At 45.9% G+C, this 20,823-nt stretch overlaps 1 protein-coding gene across 1 annotated transcript in view; it reads left to right on the top strand.

Moving 5' to 3' along the window:
- DIS3L2 (DIS3 like 3'-5' exoribonuclease 2) overlaps positions 1 to 20,823 on the top strand; it is a 290,966-nt gene that overhangs the window by 59,239 nt on the left and 210,904 nt on the right. The window contains exon 6 of the mRNA XM_058187337.1: positions 2,521 to 2,622. Within this exon, the coding sequence (XP_058043320.1) occupies positions 2,521 to 2,622 (102 nt within the window). The remainder of the gene's footprint in view (positions 1 to 2,520; positions 2,623 to 20,823) is intronic.

The following is a 20,823-nucleotide window of genomic DNA, read 5'->3' as shown; positions in this document are numbered from 1 at the left end:
GACCTTCTGACAAAGCAAAGTCAATGGGGAAGCCGGATTCACTTAACAGCCGTGTTCCTCACTTAACAACTGCGGCGATTTGCTCAGCAGCGGTGGCAAAAGTGGTGGTAAAGTGGGGCAGAGCTCACTGAACAAATTTCTCACTTGGTCGTAAGTCGAGGACTTGTCTGTACTTCCAACATGCTTTGGTATACATCCGAGGCGTCCAATCTTGGCAACTTTAAGGCTTGTCCGACAATTTTTGTATCGGAGACCCTGTGCACACCTGTACAACATATAGATAGTCCCCAACTTACAACCATTCGCTTTGTGACTGTTCAGAGTTACGACGGCACTGAAAAAAAAGTGCTTATGACCAGGTTTCACACTTATAACCGATGTAGCATCCCCGTGGTCACGGGATCAAAATCCAGGCGCTTGGCAACTGGCGTGTATTTATGACGGTTGTAGTGTTCTGGGGTCACGTGATCACCCTTTGTGACTTTCCCAGCTGACTTCTGACAAGCAAAATCAAGGACGGAAGCCAGATTCGCTTAACGGCCGCATGATGAACGGCCGCATGATGGCAGGAACTGGGCCTGGCTAGTCTAGTGAAGAGAAGGACCAGGGGAGACAGGAGAGCATCTTCCAATATTTGAGGGGCTGCCACAGAGAGGAGGAAGGGGGTCAAGCTGTTTTCCAACGCAAAAGGAAGGAAGGAAGGAAAGAAGGAAGGAAGGAAGGGGGGAGGGAAGGAGGGAGGGAGGAAGGGAAAGAAGGATGGAAGGAAGGAAGGAAAGAAAGAAAGAGAGAAAGGCATCTGAGTGAACTATGGATGGACAGAAGACATGGCTAGTCTAGTGAAGGGAAGGACCAGGGGAGACAGGATAGCAGCCTTCCAATATTTGAGGGGCTGCCCCAGAGAGGAAGGGGTCAAGTTATTTTCCAAAGCAAATGGAAGGAAGGAAGGAAAGAAGGAAGGAAGGAAGGGGAGAGGGAGGGAGGGAGGGAGGGAAGAAAGAGAAAGAAAAAGAAAGAAAGAAAGACAGAGAAAGAAAGGAAAGAAAGAAAAGAAAGGAAGGAAGGTAGAAAAAGAAAGAAAGACATCTGAGTGAACCATGGATGGACAGAAGACATGGCTAGTCTAGTGAAGAGGAGGATCAGGGGATACAGGATAGCATCTTCCAATATTTGAGGGGCTGCCACAGAGAGGAGGAAGGGGGTCAAGCTATTTTCCAAAGCAAAAGGAAGGAAGGAAGGAAGGAAGGAAGGGGGGAGGGAGGGAGGGAGGGAGGGAAGAAAGAGAAAGAAAGACAGAGAAAGAAAGGAAAGAAAGGAAGGAAGGAAGGAAGGAAGAAAAAGAAAGAAAGGCATCTGAGTGAACCATGGATGGACAGAAGACATGGCTAGTCTAGTGAAGAGAAGGACCAGGGGAGACAGGAGAGCATCTTCCAATATTTGATGGGCTGCCACAGAGAGGAAGAAGGTCAAGCTGTTTTCCAAAGCAAAAGGAAGGAAGGAAGGAAGGAAGGAAGGGGGAGGGAGGGAGGAGGGAGGAAGAAGAGAAAGAAAGACAGAGAAAGAAAGGAAGGAAGGAAGGAAGGAAGGAAGGAAGAAAAAGAAAGAAAGACATCTGAATGAACCATGGATGGACTGAAGACATGGCTAGTCTAGTGAAGAGAAGGACCAGGGGAGACAGGGTAGAAGTCTTCCAATATTTGAGGGGCTGCCACAGAGAGGAGGAAGGGGGTCAAGCTCTTTTCCAAGGCACCCGAAGGCCAGACAAGGAATAATGGATGGAAACTGACCAAGGAGAGATTCAACCTAGAAATAAGGAGAAAATTTCTGACAGTGAGAACCATCAACCCATGGAACAGAAGTTGCCTTCGGAAGTTGTGGGAGCTTCATCACTGGAGGCGTTTAAGAAGAGACTGGACAGCCATATGTCAGAAATGGTCTAGCGGTCTCCTGCTTTGGCTGTGGAAGGGGGTTGGACTAGATGACCCACAAGGTCCCTTCCAACTCTGTTAATCTGTAGGTTGATCTGGCTCACTTAACAATTGCAGTGATTCACTTACTACAGCACTGAAAAAAAGGGACTTATGTCCGTTTTTTCACGCTTAACGGCCGTCGCAGTCTCCCCGTGGTCAGGTGATCAAAATCCAGCCACTTGGCAACTGACTCATACTTACGACGCTTGCAGTGTTCCGGAGTCCCCCCTTTTGTGACTTTCTGACGAGCCAAATCAACCGGATTCACTGAACAACAACGTTACTAACTTAACAGCTTGCAGTGACTCACTTAAAAACCGTGGCCAGAAAGATCGTAAAATGGGCCAAAATCTACTTAACGGATGTCCTGCTTAAGGACAGACATTTTGGGCTCAGTTGCGGTCGTAAGACGAGGATGACCTGTATATCGTTCTGCTGCTTAAATTGATCTCAAGATAAATCAACCCTGCATGTAATATGTTGTCTTTTTTTTAAATTTTATTTTACTCTCAAATCCGTATCCTATATAAACAAATCATTTCTTTCCCAGGATGGCACTCAGGATATTTTCATTGACGGAGTCGTCGCTCGCAACAGAGCCCTGAATGGTGACATCGTAGTGGTGAAGCTGCTTCCGAAGGAACAATGGAAGGTCAGTGTTTCTAGTCTCCTACTTGTCCCCACTGTTGTTTCTTGGCGGTAGGTGGCAGGGAAAATTCACACTTTGCACCAACAATAGCACTTGCATTAGCACCTAGACTTATATGCTCGTTGCTCCCATGTAACACCACTACTACGCAGTCTGCACTGGCTTCCTGTGGTCTTTCGGGTGCGCTTCAAGGTGTTGGTTACCACCTTTAAAGCGCTCCATGGCTTAGGGCCCGGGTACTTACGGGACCGCCTGCTGTTACCTCATGCCTCCCCCCGACCCGTACGCTCACACAGAGAGGGTCTTCTCAGGGTGCCGTCCGCCAAACAATGTCAGCTGGCGGCTCCCAGGGGCAGGGCCTTCTCTGTGGGAGCTCCTGCGCTTGGAAAGAACTTCCCCCTGGTTTACGCCAAATGCCTGGTCTTCGGACTTTTCGCCGTGAGATGAAAACGCATTTATTTATCCAAGCGGGACTGGATTAAAAGTTTTACTGAATTTTAACTGGGGTTAGTTATTAATTTTTAGGTAATGGGGTTTTAGCATTTTAATTGTAATTTTAAATTTCTGGCCTATTTAAATAAGTTTTTTAATTGATGTTTTACCTTGTATGATATTTGTATTTTATCGGGCTGTAAACCGCCCTGAGTCTTTCGGGAGATAGGGCGGTATAAAAATTTGATTAAATAAATAAATAAAATAAATAAATAAATATGCCTCTTCATAGGCCTTCAGAACCTCTAAGCACCTCTAAGCAGTTTACAGAGTCAGCCTATTGCCCTCAACTAGTTTTTTTTTAAATTTGCATTTATATCCCGCCCTTCTCCGAAGACTCAGGGCGGCTTACACTATGTCAAGCAATAGTCTTCATCCATTTGTATATTACATACAAAGTCAACTTATTGCCCCCAACAATCTGGGTCCTCATTTTACCTACCTTATAAAGGATGGAAGGCTGAGTTGACCTTGGGCCTGGTGGGACTTGAACCTGCAGTAATTGCAAGCAGCTGCTGTTAATAACAGACTGTCTTACCAGCCTGAGCCACCAGAGGCCCTAATTGGGTCCTCATTTTACCGAGCTGGGAAGGATGGAAGGCTGAGTCAATCTCGAGCTGGTCAGGATCGAACTCTAGACTGTGGGCAGAGTTTGCTTGGAAGGAAGAGAGGGAGGGAGGGAGGGAAGGAAGGAAGGGAGGAAGAAGGGAGGGAATATATAAGGAGGGAGGAAGGCAGGAAAGGAGGAAGGAGGAAGGAAGAGCAATAGCACTTAAGACTTATATCCCGCTTCACAGTGCTTTACAGCCCTCTCTAAGCGGTTTACAGAGTCAGCATATTTCCCCCCAACAATTTGGGTCCTCATTTTACCGACCTTGGAAGGACGGAAGGCCGAGTCAACCTTGAGCCTGGTGAGATTCGAACTGCCAAACTGCAGTCAGCCGGCAGTCAGCAGAAGTAGCGTGCAGGGCTGCACTCTAACCGCTGCGCCACCAATGAAGGATTGAAAAACAATCTCCCATGCTCATAATATAACAGCCGCAGCAATTCACTTAACGACTGTGGCAGGAAAGTTTGTAAAACAAGGCAAAGCTCACTTAAGAAATGTCTCCCTTACCGTGTTTCTCCAAAAAGAAGGGGGCGGGTGGCTGCGTGGCCCTCCTGAGCTCCGTTTTCACTGGCAGAGGGTTGCAGGAGGCCGTCACAGCCGGAAACGGAGCTCAGGAGCCCATACACGTGCCCCCAACACGAGAAATGTCAAGCTAGCCACACCCACCCTGGCCACGCCCATCTTGACCCCAGTGGTGAAATGTAAAATTTGTTACTACCAGTTCTGTGGGCGTGGCTTGGTGGGGAGGGTGTAATGTGACTGGGTGGGCGTGGCCAATTTTTTTTAACTTTTAAAAGCATTTTTTCTACAGCCGAAGAGGTTGTAAAAAAATGCTTGTAAAAGGCTCCTCTGACGATCCCAGCTGAGTTGCCTGATCGTCAGAGGCTTTTAAAAGCATTTTTTTTTTGCCTTTAAAAGAAAAAAAAAAGCCTCTGACGATCAGGCAACTCAAGTGGGATCGTCAGAGGAGCCTTTTACAAGCCTTTTTTCGGCGGAAGAGGCTGTAGAAAAAATGCTTTTAAAAGACTCAGACGATCCCAGCTGAGCTGTGCGATCATCAGAGGCTTTTTTAAAAAAAAACTTTTAAAAGCATTTTTTTTTGCCGAAGAAAAAATGCTTTTAAAAGTAGGAAAAAAAACTCTCTGATGATTGCACGGCTCAGCTGGGCATGGGGGGGGGGGGAGGGCAGGGATTTTTGCTACCGATTCTCTGAACCACCCGCCGCCATCGCTCCCGGATAAAGCGATCCGGTCCGAACCGGGAGCATTTCACTCCTGCTTTCCCCCCCCCCCCGCCCCCAAGATCAACCCTGATCCGGTCCTCAATGACATCGAATTTGACACCCCTGCCCTATAGACCAATATTCCTGAAAGAATCGGTTCAGTGGGTTCGCTGCGTGTGCTTTGAAGCTCCCATAAATAAACTCATTTCATGTCGAGGCTGGCAACCAAACATTGTTGTGGTAAACCCGAGAGGGAAGCCGGGTTATATTTTCCTAAGCGATAGGATGTGTTGGGGTGATAATTCCACTCTTGGCAAGTGCCGAACAAGTGAATTTGTTTCGAGGGAACGGAGTATTAGGTGAGAATGAATTCTGCGTCAAGCTTTGCCCTCCTTCACGACGTGAAGTGATGCGTGGACGAGTGTCCTAAATACAAGAAATTGTTTCCTTCCTTGAGCAACCACATTCCCCACCCCCCCAATTTTATATTGATTTATTTATTTCAGAAAATTTATATTGCCGCCAGGGATGGTATTCACTTACCTTCGCTACTGGTTTGCAAATAGTGCGCGCAGGGCCTTCCGCATATGCGCAGAGCCTCAAAAATGTGGCTAAATGGGACGTGATGATGTCCAGGCGGGTGGGCGGGTTAATATCCTGAGTTTTTGTCCTCCCACCCAGCTGGATCCTTCCTTTCTTGCAGGGTCCTTGCATCCAACTTCCTTAAATCTGGACGCGAGATCAAAACAGTTTCCTTAAAATACAATGGGGTAAAATTTAAATTCTCCTGGTGCCCTTGAGTATTTTCCGCTTGTGGGCACCATATTTTTCAGAGTATAAGATGCATCTTTTTTCCCCAAAAAAGAGGGTGAAAATCTGGGTGCGCCTTATACTCTGAATGTAGCCCCGCCCAGCTTCTCAAAGGTTTCAGAGGCTGAAAAAAGCATCAGAAATGAAGCTTTAGAAAAGAAGCCCCCAAACAGAGCTTCAGAAAAGAAGCCCTCAAACAGAGCTTCAGAAAAGAAGCCCTCAAACAGACTTCAGAAAAGAAGCCCCCAAACAGAGCTTCTGAAAAAAAGCCCCCAAACAGAACTTCAGAAAAAGAAGCCTCCAAACAGAGCTTCAGAAAAGAAGCCCCCAAACAGAGCTTCAGAAAAGAAGCCCCCAAACAGAGCTTCAGAAAAAAAGCCCCCAAACAGAGCTTCAGAAAAAGAAGCCTCCAAACAGAGCTTCAGAAAAGAAGCCCCCAAACAGAGCTTCAGAAAAGAAGCCCCCAAACAGAGCTTCTGAAAAAAAGCCTCCAAACAGAGCTTCAGAAAAGAAGCCCTCAAACAGAGCTTCAGAAAATAAGCCCCCAAACAGAGCTTCAGAAAAGAAGCCCCCAAACAGAGCTTCAGAAAAGAAGCCCCCAAACAGAGCTTCAGAAAAAAAGCCCCCAAACAGAGCTTCTGAAAAGAAGCCCTCAAACAGAGCTTCAGAAAAGAAGCCCTCAAACAGAGCTTCAGAAAAGAAGCCCCCAAACAGAGCTTCTGAAAAAAAGCCTCCAAACAGAGCTTCAGAAAAAGAAGCCCCCAAACAGAGCTTCAGATGCCTTTTTTCTGAAGTTGTTTTGGAGGCTTTCAGAGGCAGAAAACAGGTTTTTCTGAAACAGAGTTTCAAAAGTTTCAGAGACAGAAAAAAAAGCAACAACAACAACAACAAAAAAAGTAAGGCACAGAGCTCACAACCAAGGAACCTGTTGCTAAAATTCACCTCTGGGAACAGCTGATTGGGGGGTATTCTGGGAGGCCGATCCACCTGCCAATCAGCTTTTTTCTTATTTCCCTCCCCAAAAACTAAGCTGCGTCCTATACTCCGGTGCATCTTATACTCCGAAAAATACGGTAATTCCTTGTGCCTCTTCCTGGGGTATCTGTCGCCTGCTTGGTGTGCCATATTCACGAAATTCAAAACAGGGAATGTGTTTAGTGTTTTCCTAGTTGCCGTGGTTCCTCTATTGACGGGTAAATACGGGTAGTAGGTGAAATATTGCTCTTCTCCAGCACGGTTGGGAATTCTGGTTACTGAGGGACAAATCGGGACACCCTCGCAAATACGTCCTTCTCCCTAGTTTTTCCATTCATCCGTTTTCCATCCATCCCAGTGCTGAACGTAGACCGAGACGTGAGTTTTTAAAAAGCTCCTGAAACAGGCTAGGGATGTGTGTGAGTTTGGTTGTTTTCTGGAAAAAGCTTCATTGCCCAACTAGGTTATAACATCATCAGTGCTGGAAGGGAGTGCAGTTTGGGAGGAGGGGGAGGGTGGGAGGAGGGGGAGGGGGATGACTCTGATCTTGGTTGTTTTCCTGCAGACATTTCATGACCCAACTAGGTAACATCATCAAGGCTAGAAGGGAGTGGGGTGTGTGAAGAAGAGGAGGAGGAGGAGGAGGAGGAGGAGAACTGTGGGTGCTCTCTGAATTTGGTTGTTTTCTCATGGACATTTCATGACCCAACTAGGTAACATCATCAAGGCTAGAAGGGAGTGGGGTTTGTGAAGAAGAAGAAAAAGAGGAGGAGGAGGAGGAGGAGGAGGAGGGGAAGGAGGAGGAGGAGGAGAACTGTGGGTGCTCTCTGAATTTGGTTGTTTTCTCATGGACATTTCATGACCCAACTAGGTAACATCATCAAGGCTAGAAGGGAGTGGGGTTTGTGAAGAAGAGGAGGAGGAGGAGGAGGAGGAGGAGGAGGAGAACTGTGGGTGCTCTCTGAATTTGGTTGTTTTCTCATGGACATTTCATGACCCAACTAGGTAACATCATCAAGGCTAGAAGGGAGTGGGGTGTGTGAAGAAGAGAAGGAGGAGGAGGAGGAGGAGGAGGAGGAGGAGGAGGAGGAGGAGAACTATGGGTGCTCTCTGAATTTGGTTGTTTTCTCATGGACATTTCATGACCCAACTAGGTAACATCATCAAGGCTAGAAGGGAGTGGGGTTTGTGAAGAGGAGGAAGAGGAGGAGGAGGAGGAGAACTGTGGGTGCTCTCTGAACTTAATTGTTTTCTCATGGACATTTCATGACCCAACTAGGTAACATCATCAGTGATAGAACGGAGTGGGGTTTGTGAAGAAGAGGAGGAGGAGGAGGAGGAGGAGAAATGTGGGTGCTCTCTGAATTTGGTTGTTTTCTTGTGGACATTTCATTACCCAACTAGGGAACATCATCAGTGTTAGCAGGGAGTGGGGTTTGCTCTCTGTTTATATAAATGTGGCTTTCCCTGTCATTGTTGGTGTGAATGGACTTGGTCGTTCCTTGATTAGGTTTACTTTTAGCTTGCCCCCAGAACTTGTGGGCGCTCCATCACTGGAGGTTTTTAAGAAGAGACTGGACAGCCACTTGTCTGGAGTGGTAGAAGGTCTCCTGCTTGAGCAGGGGGGTGGGCTAGAAGACCTCCAAGGTCCCTTCCAACTCTGTTATTAATCACACGATAGTGAAGCGAATCCGGCTTCCCCATCGACTTTGCTGGTCCGAAAGTCGCCAAAGGGGATCCCCTGACCCCAGGACACTACGACCGTCGTAAATATGAATCTGTCGCCAAGCATCCGAATTCTGATCACCTGACCACCGGGGACTCTGCAGCGGTTGCAAGTGAGACAAACCATGTCCTAAGTACATTTTTTTCCCCCCGGGTCGTCGTGACTTCGGACCATCAGTGAACGAATGGTTATAAGTAGAGGACTAGCTGTCGTCGGGGCCTCCAGGTTCTTGAGACTCGGCCAGCCTTAAACGCTTTCTACTTGGCTGACCCTGGAGGTTTCCACCCGGGTCCTTCCTTCCTTTCTGGAAACCTCCTTCACGTTGAACCTACATGTCAACAACCCCCTTTCAACAGCCCAGCTGGTCTCTCTTGCTGCTCCTCAGCGGGAATTTCTTTAGAATAGAATAGAATAGAATAGAATAGAATAGAATAGAATAGAATAGAATTTTTATTGGCCAAGTGTGATTGGTCACACAAGGAATTTGTCTTGGTGCATATGCTCTCAGTGTACATAAAAGAAAAGATACGTTCATCAAGGTACAACATTTACAACACAATTGATGGTCAATATATCAATATAAATCATAAGGATTGCCAGCAACAAGTTATAGTCATACAGTCATAAGTGGAAAGAGATTGGTGATGGGAACTATGAAACGATTAATAGTAGTGCAGATTCAGTAAATAGTCTGACAGTGTTGAGGGAATTATTTGTTTAGCAGAGTGATGGCCTTCGGGAAAAAACTGTTCTTGTGTCTAGTTGTTCTGGTGTGCAGTGCTCTATAGCGTCGTTTTGAGGGTAGGAGTTTAAACAGTTTATGTCCAGGATGCGAGGGATCTGTAAATATTTTCACGGCCCTCTTCTTTTTAGAAGAAGAAGCGGCCCCGGTACAGGTGGATCCTCGACTTACTACCACCTTTTGAGCCCCAAAATTTCTGCTTGTGAAGCGAGACCTTGGCTTTCGCCCCGTTTTACGGCTTTTCGTAAAATAACCCCTGCTCTTGTTATGGCAGGGGTGTCAAACTCAAGGACCACGGCCCAGATCCAGCTCGTGGGATGCTTAAATATGGCCCACGTAGCCGCCCTGGAAAGAGCAAAGGACCAGCCCGTGGTGCCGCTGCTAGCGAAAACGGCAGAGGGCTGCTGGAGGCTGACCTAGCTGAAAACGGAGCCCGAGTGGGCTGTTTGTGGGCTGCAGGACGTCGAGCTGGCATTGGTCTAGGTCGGGGATCTCCAGCCTTGGCAACTTTAAGACTTGTGGACTTCAACTCTCAGAGTTCTGGGAGTTGAAGTCCACAAGTCTTCAAGTTTTGCTAGCTGAGGAATTCTGGGAGTTGAAGTCCGCAAGTTTTGCTGGCTTTGCTGGCTGAGGAATTCTGGGAGTTGAAGTCCGCAAGTCTTCAAGTTTTGCTGGCTTTGCTGGGTGAGGAATTCTGGGAGTTGAAGTCCACAAGTCTTCAAGTTTTGCTAGCTGAGGAATTCTGGGATTTGAAGTCCGTAAGTTTTGCTGGCTTTGCTGGCTGAGGAATTCTGGGAGTTGAAGTCCGCAAGTCTTAAAGTTTTGCTGGCTTTGCCGGCTGAAGAATTCTGGGAGTTGAAGTCCATAAGTCTTAAAGTTTTGCCGGCTTTGCTGGCTGAGGAATTCTGGGAGTTGAAGTCCATAAGTCGTAAAGTTTTGCCGGCTTTGCGGCTTTGCTGGCTGAGGAATTCTGGGAGTTGAAGTCCATAAGTCGTAAAGTTTTGCCGGCTTTGCTGGCTGAGGAATTCTGGGAGTTGAAGTCCATAAGTCTTAAAGTTTTGCCGGCTTTGCTGGCTGAGGAATTCTGGGAGTTGAAGTCCATAAGTCTTAAAGTTTTGCCGGCTTTGCTGGCTGAGGAATTCTGGGAGTTGAAGTCCACAAGTCTTAAAGTTTTGTTGGCTTTGCTGGCTGAGGAATTCTGGGAGTTGAAGTCCACAAGTCTTAAAGATTTGCTGGCTTTGCTGGCTGAGGAATTCTGGGAGTTGAAGTCCATAAGTCGTAAAGTTTTGCCGGCTTTGCTGGCTGAGGAATTCTGGGAGTTGAAGTCCACAAGTCTTAAAGTTTTGTTGGCTTTGCTGGCTGAGGAATTCTGGGAGTTGAAGTCCACAAGTCTTCAAGTTTTGCTAGCTGAGAAATTCTGGGAGTTGAAGTCCGTAAGTTTTGCTGGCTTTGCTGGCTGAGGAATTCTGAGAGTTGAAGTCCGCAAGTCTTCAAGATTTGCTGGCTTTGCTGGCTGAGGAATTCTGGGAGTTGAAGTCCGCAAGTCTTCAAGTTTTGCCGGCTTTGCTGACTATTGAAGGATCAAAAGGACTAGAATTCAACCTCTGCTCCCTACATAACTTGGTGCGGGCATGTTGGTTCCCCACTGCCCACACGGAAAGCAGCTCTTCCCTTGCCCAGTGCCACGTTCGTGGCAGAGGTTTCGGAAGGACATCCGATCAGGTGACCCAACTCTCCACGGGACAGAGGTTGGTAGTAGAACCTGATGGAAAAGAAAAATCCTTTGCCAACTTGTGAGGTCAACTTTTCCAGGGTTGTATCTCAACCGGTCACTGAGATACGGGGAGACCCAACCTGGGTGTGGTGCCGGTTATAACCGAAATCAAGGAAAGGCAGAGTCCCCAGAAACTGACCCTGGTGACTTGAGGTCACTCTTCTTTTGAAGCCACTTCCTCAGGACTTCCTATCCTTGGGCAAGCGTTGCTTCTCTGTACAGTAACCCTTGCAGAAATATTTCTCATTTCAGATTTCTTTGCCGTTTAGAACTTGTAAGCGGCCTTCGTTGGCTAATAATGAACTTTTTCAGCCGGTTAGGTTACGTCATCTTGGAATTTGGCTTTAGCCAAACTGGTTGAACTCCTGCTGCCGATGATGGGACGGCTGCTTTATTTAACAACAAACACACACAAAAAAAGGGAGGGGAAATTTACAATCCAGTGCGGAAAAAATATGTATATTTGCAGAGAAAAAAGAACAGGGGACGTCCAGAATCGCGTTCCGAACCTGGGAATTTATTTCATGTTTTAAATTTAATTTGAAGTTCATTTCTGGGTGAACGCATGCTTCATGAAGCATGAGATAGGTGGAAAAAGAAAGTTTTGTTTATTTAGGACAGTGTTTCTCAACCTTGAAAACTTTTAAGATGGCTGAACTGGCCTGATTTTAAATTTTAAATTTTAATTGTGGGTTTTAACTTTTGTAATTTGTATGGGGTGTAATGTTATTTTAAATTTTCGGCACATTTGAATCAGTTTTTTAAGGGTTATTTTAATTATGGTGTATGTTTCTGTCTGTATTTTATTTGCCTGTTCACCGCCCTGAGTCCTTCGGGAGAAGGGCTGTATACAAATTAAAACATTATTACTATTATTACTATTATTATTATTATTATTATTATTATTATTATTATTATTATTATTATTATTATTATTATTACTCCCAGAATTCCCCAGCCAGCTTAAGGAATCAAAAGCTACAGAACGATTGCAGAACGATTTTGTTAGCGTGAAGGTCATTTTGATGATGCAATTCTAATTTTTTTAATTTTTTTTTTAATTTTTACATTCGGCAAGCCAATTCTGTAAACCACCCAGACTTGTAACAGATTGTGGCAGTTATGAAATCCAATCAATTATCCCTGTGTGTACTTGACAATTTGACAATGCTGCTTTTGTATTGTTTTGGCATTCTTCTGTTCTTTTGTTTTTAAAGTTTTTATTTTTAAAAAAATATAAACATTCCATCTTCCCTTAAACAGTGTGTCATCTGGGTACACATATCTCTGTGCAATAACCATCAAGATTTACAACATCGTTCATTATATTGATATTAATTCTCTAATCTTACAATTATAATATATCGAACAATTGAGCATGGTAAACTGGCTCATTTTTCCCTTTTAATGTCTCTTCTGTTTCTTGTTGTATGTACAGCGTACATGTCCCTTGCCAGAGAATTGAGATAGATGACTGGATTAAAATATAAACCCCCTCCATCATAATAATAATAATAATAATAATTTAATTTCTATATCGCCCTTCTCCTGAAGGACTCAGGGCGGTTTACAGCCAGATAAAAACAACAATCAATAAATACAATATAAATAAAACCAATGTTAAAAAGCTTATTCAATTTGGCCCATCATTTAAAAAATACATTACATCATAAAAACCCCTTTAAAATTACTAATAAAAACTAATTTTATGCCAGTCCTGCGCGGAAGAATAAATACGTCTTCAGCTCGCGGCTTACTCGCATACTTATAAAGTAGTTCTATGTGAAATTTCAGCCACCTTTTAATTGAAAAGCCTGTGTTAATTTGCTCCCAGTCTTGTTGGGATTTTCTTGCAAGATTTGAATCCCTTGCCTAAATCCTGAAACTTTTTTTTTTTCAAAAGTCGTGTAAAAATCCTAATTAAAATAATTTTTATCCGTGGTAGAGATGGTGATGAATTCAGAAAGGAAACTCCCGATATTAAACGCACCGTAAAATTGAACTGTAGTTAAACCAACCTTCATCCCAACCTTACAGATAAAGTATCTTTCCAGTATTTGACGATAGATTAGAATATAAACAGTGATGTAGATAAAAACATAAATATGTATATAGAAAGTCACTGTTGGGTCCAGAAATCAAGACAGATTGAAGCATTCCTAAGCTTAGTCCTAAAAAGTAGAGACACAATTTTGGCAGAATGACTTTTGAAGAATAAATTCTGCTTTTTTAAAAAAACTTCTGAAAGACATGGTGGAGAATTTCTTACCCTGCTTCTTACTTATTCAGGAATTTCGGTTGATCTAACATCCTACTAGTGCATCGAGAATAAAATAGAATAGAATAACAGAGTTGTAGTCCAATCCCCTGCTTAGGCAGGAAACCCTACACCACTTTGAAGACGTTTCGCTGGTTATCCAACATTTTCTTAAAAATTTCCAGTGTTGGAGCATCCACAACTTCTGGAGGCAAGTCGTTCCATTGATTAATTGTTCTAACTGTCAGGAAATTTCTCCTTAGTTCTAAGTTGCTTCTCTCCTTGATTAGTTTCCACCCATTGCTTCTTGTTCTACCCTCAGGTGCTTTGGAGAATAGTTTGACTCCCTCTTCTTTGGGGCAGCCCCTGAGATATTGGAACACTGCTATCATGTCTCCCCTAGTCCTTCTTTTCATTATACCCAGTTCCTGCAACTGTTCTTCGTATGTTTTAGCCTCCAGTCCCCTAATCCTCTTTGTTGCTCTTCTCTGCACTCTTTCTAGAGTCTCGACATCTTTTTTAGACCTAGATTCAACTTGCTAGATTTTAGGAACAGGAGTCAATCAACCGAAATAGAGGGGAACATTGAAAGATAGTTTCCCCCTCCCCTATTGTCTTTTCATATTTTTCCTGAATGCCAGCCACCCAGTCTTTTTGTGTCCATTTCCTCATCCTCAGAAGGAAGATAAGTGTCCGTTTAGTTTTGGCTACTGGGATCATATAGGAGGATCCGCAGGAATCTTCGGTGTACCCTCAGCTGATAGAATGAGGACCTTGAGTATTGAGTAAGGCAGAAAGCTTTCAGAGACAGGACCTTGGAGAGCTCCCGGAACGGACAGATGTTCTGTCGATTGCCTGATTCTCTACCTGTCGGAGGCTCTTCTGCTAGAGCAGCGGTTCTCAACCTGTGGGTCGGGACCCCATTGGGGGTCAAATGACGATTTGCCAGAGGTCGCCTAAGACCATCGGAAATATGGGAAGTATACTTGCGAGTCGAAGAATCGCACTCCAATGGTTGACTCCACAAGCCAGCTGCAGGCTCTTCAAATCGCGAGCCGAATTCGGCTTCAGGCGCGATGAATTAAAAAAAGAGAGAAATCTTTGCTCTGATGTCTCCCTCTCAAACCAGCTGCAATCCCTCCCAATCGCTAGCCTAATCTGGCTTCAGGCGCCATAAACTTAACAGGGGAGGAGTCTCCGCTTTAATGCCTCCGTCCTCAAGGCAATCGCAAGCAGTTCAGCTCGCTAGCCAATACGGCTTCAGGCGCGATCAATTCAAAACGAAAATAATTTTACGGTTGGGGTCGCCACATCGTGGGGAATTGCATTAAAGGGGTCGCAGCACTATAAAGGTTGAGAACCACTGATCTAGATCAAGGGTCCCCAACCTTTCGGACCTCAGGGACCACTAAATTTATCATTTTAAATCCTGTGGACCACTAAAAGGATCTGCCTAATGACCAGCTGGGTGGGCGTGGCCAGGTGGTCATCTGACTGGGTGGGTGTGGCCTACTAAATGTCACTCACGTCGAGAGGCATTTCGCCAGCCTCTACTCACCCCTCCCCTGCCAACCACTCCTCACCTCCCCAGTCGGGCTCCTTAGGGCCCCAACAGGAAGCAGCTGTTGAAGCTAAGCAGCCACCATGAGAAAAAGTTGGCAAATAGAGGGCATAGAGATTTTCAGTCATCCAGGTCAGGGGTCTCCAACCTTGGCAACTTTAAGACTTGTGGACTTCAACTCCCAGAGGACCTCTGAGAGTTGAAGTCCACAAGTCTTAAAGTTGCCAAGGTTGGAGACCCCTGATCCAGGTCACAATTGTCCCAAAGCTTGCTTTTTTTTTTCTTCCAAGAGGCAACTGGACTTTCTGGTTTTTCTTTGAAGACGTTTCGCTTCTCCCCCAAGCAGCCTCTTCAGCTCAAGACTGTCGTGTCCCACTCCTCCGCTGACGGCCGGGTCAGGGAAATCCGAATCAGGCGTGCCTCTGCAGCTCTGCCCAAAGTCCTAGCAAAGTCCTCAAGGCAGGCAGGAGACCAGAAAGTGACTTCAGCAAGATATGTTTAGACTTTGCCTGACTCAGAGACTGCCAGAAAGCAGATCCTTTATATAGGCCATGGGGTGTGGCTCCATGACTCAGCACTTATCCAGGCCTGCCCCTCCCTTCCTTCTGTTGCCTCCGCCTATCCAGTCTTCTGATGCGAGGGTCACTCCAATCAGCAGCTGTTGGAAATAAACTTTCCTCAGGCTCACATGCTGTGGAGGAGGGGGAGGGGTCTAGTTGCTCCGTTTGCCTGGGCATGGAGCCAGAGCTGGGGGCTGGAGGTGCTTCCTCCTCCTCAGCCTGTCTGGGCATGGAGCCAGGGCTGGGGCCGGGAGGCATACTAGGACATTCCTCAGCGTTTGGAAGCAGATAAGAAGGCCCCAGCTGCGGTGAGAGTGGACAGGACACAACAAAGACATTACAGCAGTGGGCAATTGAGGTGAACCCTGGGGACGGCTGCAATGGTCGTAAGTGTGGGAAACGGTCATCGGTCACTTTTTTCAGGGCCGCTGTTGCTTCGAAGGGTCACGAAAGGCAATAACGAAATGAAATAAGTCGAGGACTATATGTAACTGACATAGCCTTGAACAAAGTACCTGGCCATCTGTCGTGTCCCACCCCACACTCCGACGAACGAGTCAAGGGAGTCCGTAACAAACTTGGCAATGAAGCCTCTGTAGCTTGCCAAGTTCCTTCGAGGTTTATCAGGGCAGGCAGGAGTCCAAGTTGTGACTTCAGCGATAGGGTCCGGTATCAGCAAACTAGATAAGACTTTGCTTGACTCAAGGTTGGAATGCCAAAAACAGGTCCTTTATATAGGCTGTGGGGTGTGGCTCCATGACTCAGCATCTATCCAAGCCTGCCCCACTCCTCCTGCTGGCGTCGCCTCTCAGATCTCCGGAAGCGAGGGTCCACCCAAACTGAATTGTCTTCAGCTGGATCTGCTGTCAGCGTCTGGGAAAGGGAGGGGTCAGAGGGAATAGGCCCGGGTAATTCTACGACCTGGCTGGCTTCCTGCTCTGAAGGCTGAGCCAAAGGAACACACGCTGTATGAGTGAGGTTTCTTGGGCTACTCCTTTCACTCCTTGAATCCTCTCCGGGCATGGGGCCAGGGCTGGAGGCATGACAGGCCGTTCATCTTCATTATCAGACTCGGGAGTCTGATAAAAGGCCTGGTTGGAGACGGGAGGGGCCTGGCTGAGGAGAGGAGGGAGGACGAGTCACAACACCATCATTCAGAGAACAGCAGCTTAGCCTGGAAAGACAAGAGGGGCTAAATGGAGCCCAACATTTGCGTTGCTAAGCCAGGCAGTTGTTAAGTGAGTTTCGCCCCATTTTATGACCTTTTTTTTTTTTTTGGTACAGTTGTTCAGCAGAAACCACTGCAGTTGTTAAGTGAATCAAGCTCAACAAATGCCCCCCCCCATTGACTCGGCTTGTCGTAAGTCAACTTCGAAGGTCACAAATGGGGATCACGTCACACACACACACACACACACACACACACACACACACACACACACACACACACACCCGGGGGTCACTGCAACCGTCATAAATATGAGTCAGTGGCCAAGCGCCTGAATTTTGATCATGGGAGATGCTTTAGATCAGGGGTCTCCAACCTTGGCAACTTTAAGCCTGGAGGACTTCAGCTCCCAGAATTCCCCAGTCAGCTGAATCTGTTTCTTTTTCTCTTAGCCTCTTAAAGTGGAGAGATTGCAGAGGAAGGGATTACAAGAGAGTAAGCTTTGCTGGCTGGGGAATTCTGGGAGTTGAAGTCCACCAGGCTTAAAGTTGCCAAGGTTGGAGACCCCTGCTTTAGATAAGTGTGAAAAATGGACTTCCCCCCCCCTTATGTTGTAACGTCGAACGGTCACTAAACAAATGATGTAAGTCAAGGACAACCTGTATTTTTACCTGGGCGGCCATAAAAGTTTTAACTAATCAATTAAAGGGGAGCTTCGCTGTTAGTTCCCGAGCCTGCCATGTGTACCGATTCCAATATTGCAAACCCTGGGAGCGGTTGAAGGAGATCCTCTGGAAGCGAAAACTGGATCACCTATGTCTCTCCTCCCAGGTGTTAGCTCAGGTGTCTCGTTCCCAAAAAAACAAACAAACACCACCCACAAAGGAGGCTCTGTTAGCTCCCTGATAACCTTTGGTTTGTTTCCAAGTGTCCCGTGGTTATTCTCTCTCCTCTTCCCCCCCCCCCTTGTTGTGTTCTTTCCATCAGCTGGATCCGATCCCAGTAGAAGCCGTTGTGTGTAGCCAACACCATGTGTTGTAGGTCTGCTGATTTGCAGCAGTATCTTCCTGGGATTGGCCGCCAAAGAAAACTCAGCAGTCCGGTCTCGTGTCAGAAATGCGTGAACTAACAAAGGAGAAATTTAGAACAGAATAGAAGGAGCTGGAAGGGACCTTGGGAGGGCTTCTAGTCCAGCCCCCCCCTCTCAATCAGGAGAACCGATACCATTTTAGATAAGTGACTGTCCAATCTCTTCTTAAAAACCTCCAGGGATGGAGAGCCCAGGATTTCTGGTGGCAAGCTGTTCCACTGGTTAATTGTCCTCACTGTTAGGAAGTTTCTCCTTAATTCCAGGTTGCTCCTCTCTTTGAATATGGTAGTTTGCATCCATTGTTTTTTGTCCTGCGCTCTGGGGCTTTGGAGAAGAGAAGAGAAGAGAAGAGAAGAGAAGAGAAGAGAAGAGAAGAGAAGAGAAGAGAAGAGAAGAGAATAACAGAGTTGAAAGGGACCTTGGAGGCTTCTAGTCCAACCCCCTGGGAAACCCTAGAGCACTTCAGACAAATGGTTATCCAACATCTTAAAAACTTGCAGTGTTGATGCATTTACAACTTCTGGTGGCAAGTTGTTCCACTGATTAATTGTTCTGTCAGGAAATTTCTCCTTAGTTCTAAGTTGCTTCTCTCCTGGATTAGTTTCCACCCATTACTTCTTGTCCAGCCTTCAGGTGCTTTGGAGAATAGCTTGACTCCCTCTTCTTTGGGGCAGCCCCTGAGATATCGGAACACTGGACTGCAAGGCGATCCAACCGGTCAGTCCTAGAGGAGATCAATCCTGACTGCTCTTTGGAAGGCCAGATCCTGGGGAGGAAAGCTGTGGCAAATCTAGACAGCATTCTAAAAAGCAGAGACAGCACCCTGCCAACAAAAGTGCGTATAGTCAAGGTGATGGTTTTCCCAGTTGCAATGGATGGCTGTGAAAGTTGGACCATAAGAAAGGCCGAGCGCCAAAGAATTGAGGCCTTTGAACTCTGGTGCTGGAGAAGACGCCTGCGAGTCCCTTGGACTGCAAGGCTAACAAACAAGTCAGTCCTAGAGGAGATCAACCCTGACTGCTCTTTAGAAGGCCAGATCCTGAAGAGGAAACTCAAATCCTTTGGCCACCTAATCAGAAGGAAGGACTCCCTGGAGAAGAGCCCAATGCTGGGAAAGATTGAGGGCAAAAGAAGAAGGGGACAGCAGAGAACGAGGTGGCTGGATAGAGTCATTGAAGCAGTCGGCTTGAACTTTAATGGACTCCAGAGGATGGTAGAGGATAGGAAGGCCTGGAGGAATGTTGTCCATGGGGTTGCGATGGGTCGGACACGACTTCGCAACTAACAACAACAAAGTCCTTCTTTTCATTAAACTAGAATAATTTGACCCCCCGTCTTCTTTGTGGCAGGCCCTTAGATACCATGTCACCCCTAATTCTTCTTTTTTTAAAGACTTTAGATTGTTAATTTAAGGAGTTTAAAAGGGTTGAATAAAATATAGATTCATACAGCCCTAATCCAGTACCAGACACTGTTAGTGGCAGAGATATTTCTGACCAGCAAGTCATTCTGTGACTTACGAAGAACGGTTACAGCAATTGGGTATGTCTAGTGAAAAGAAGGAGTAGGAGTCACAGGATAGCAGTCTTCCAATATTTGAGGAGCTGCCACAAAGAAGGGGTGGTGGTGGTTTAAGAATAGAGAATAACAGAGCTGGAAGGGACCACATAGGTCATCTACTCCAATCCCCCACTCAGCAGGAGAGCCTATATCATTTCTGACAGATGGCAGTCCAGTCTCTTTTTGAAAGCCTCCACAACTTCCGAAGGCAACTTTTGTTCCATTGGTTGATTGTTCTCACTGTCAGAAAATTTCTCTTTATTTCCAGGTTGAATCTTTTCTTGTTCGGTTTCCATCCATTATTTCATGTCATGCTTTGGAGAATAGTTTGACCAGCCTTCTCTCTGTGGCAGCCCCTCAAATATTGGAAGATGGTATCCTGTCTCCCCTGGTCCTTCTCTTCACTAGACTAGCCATGTTTTCTATCCATCCATAGTTCACTCAGATGCCTTTTTTTTTATTTTGTCACACAGTATATATAAGCATATATAAGCCTCTGGTGGCTCAGCAGACTAAGTCTGTCTGTTATTAACACAGCTGCTTGCAATTACTGCAGGTTCAAGTCCCACCAGGCCCAAGGTTGACTCAGCCTTCCATCCTTTATAAGGTAGGTAAAATGAGGACCCAGATTGTTGGGGGCAATAAAAGTTGACTTTGTATATAATATACAAATGGATGAAGACTATTGCTTAACACTGTGTAAGCCGCCCTGAGTCTTCAGAGAAGAGCGGGATATAAATTCAAATAAAATAAAATAAATAAATAAATAAGCATGAAATAATTATACAGTATATAAGCATATATATAAATATGAGTATGTAATAACTAGGGGGACGCGGTGGCTCAGGAGCTAGGACGTTGAGCTTGTCGATTGAAAGGTCGGCAGTTCAGCGGTTTGAATCCCTAGTGCTGCCCTGTAACGGGGTGAGCTCCCGTGACTTGTCCCAGCTTCTGCCAACCTAGCAGTTTCGAAAGCACCTAAAAATGCAAGTAGAAAAAATAGGGGCCACCTTTGGTGGGAAGGTCACAGCGTTCTGTGCGCCTTTGGCGTTGAGTCATGCCGGCCACATGACCACGGAGACGTCTTCGTAAAGCGCTGGCTCTTCGGCTTTGAAATGGAGATGAGCACCACCCCCTAGAGTCAGCAACGACTAGCACGTATGTGCGAGGGGAATCTTTACCTTTACCTATGTAATAACTATATTAATTGGATATAATGAAAGAAAACAATAGGACATGAACGGTAGGCACGCTTGTGCTCTTGTGCCCTTACAGACCTCTTAGAAATGGGATGAGGTCAATAGTAGACAGCTTTTGGGATTTTGGGAAGAGACCACAGAGTCAGGTAGTTTATTCCAGGCATTAACAACTCTGTTACTGAAGTCATATTTTCTGCAATCAAGATTGGAGCGTTTAACATTAAGCTTAAATCTGTTGTGTGCTCGAGTATGGTTGTGATTGAAGCTGAAGTAGTCTTCGGCAGGAAGGACATTGTAAGAGATGATTCTATGAGTTAAACTCAGGTCATGTCGAAGGCGGCGTAGTTCTAAATTTTCTAAACCCAGGATTTCAAGTCTGGTAGCATAAGGTATTTTGTTGCCTACCTGCCTGCCTGCCTGCCTGCCTGCCTGCCTGCCTGCCTTCCTTCCTTCCTTCC

This window comes from Ahaetulla prasina, chromosome 6 (assembly GCF_028640845.1).
Source record: "Ahaetulla prasina isolate Xishuangbanna chromosome 6, ASM2864084v1, whole genome shotgun sequence".
Lineage (NCBI taxonomy): Eukaryota > Metazoa > Chordata > Lepidosauria > Squamata > Colubridae > Ahaetulla > Ahaetulla prasina.
The sequence above is the reverse complement of the archived record's forward strand: the minus strand, read 5'-3'. Positions and strand labels throughout refer to the sequence as shown.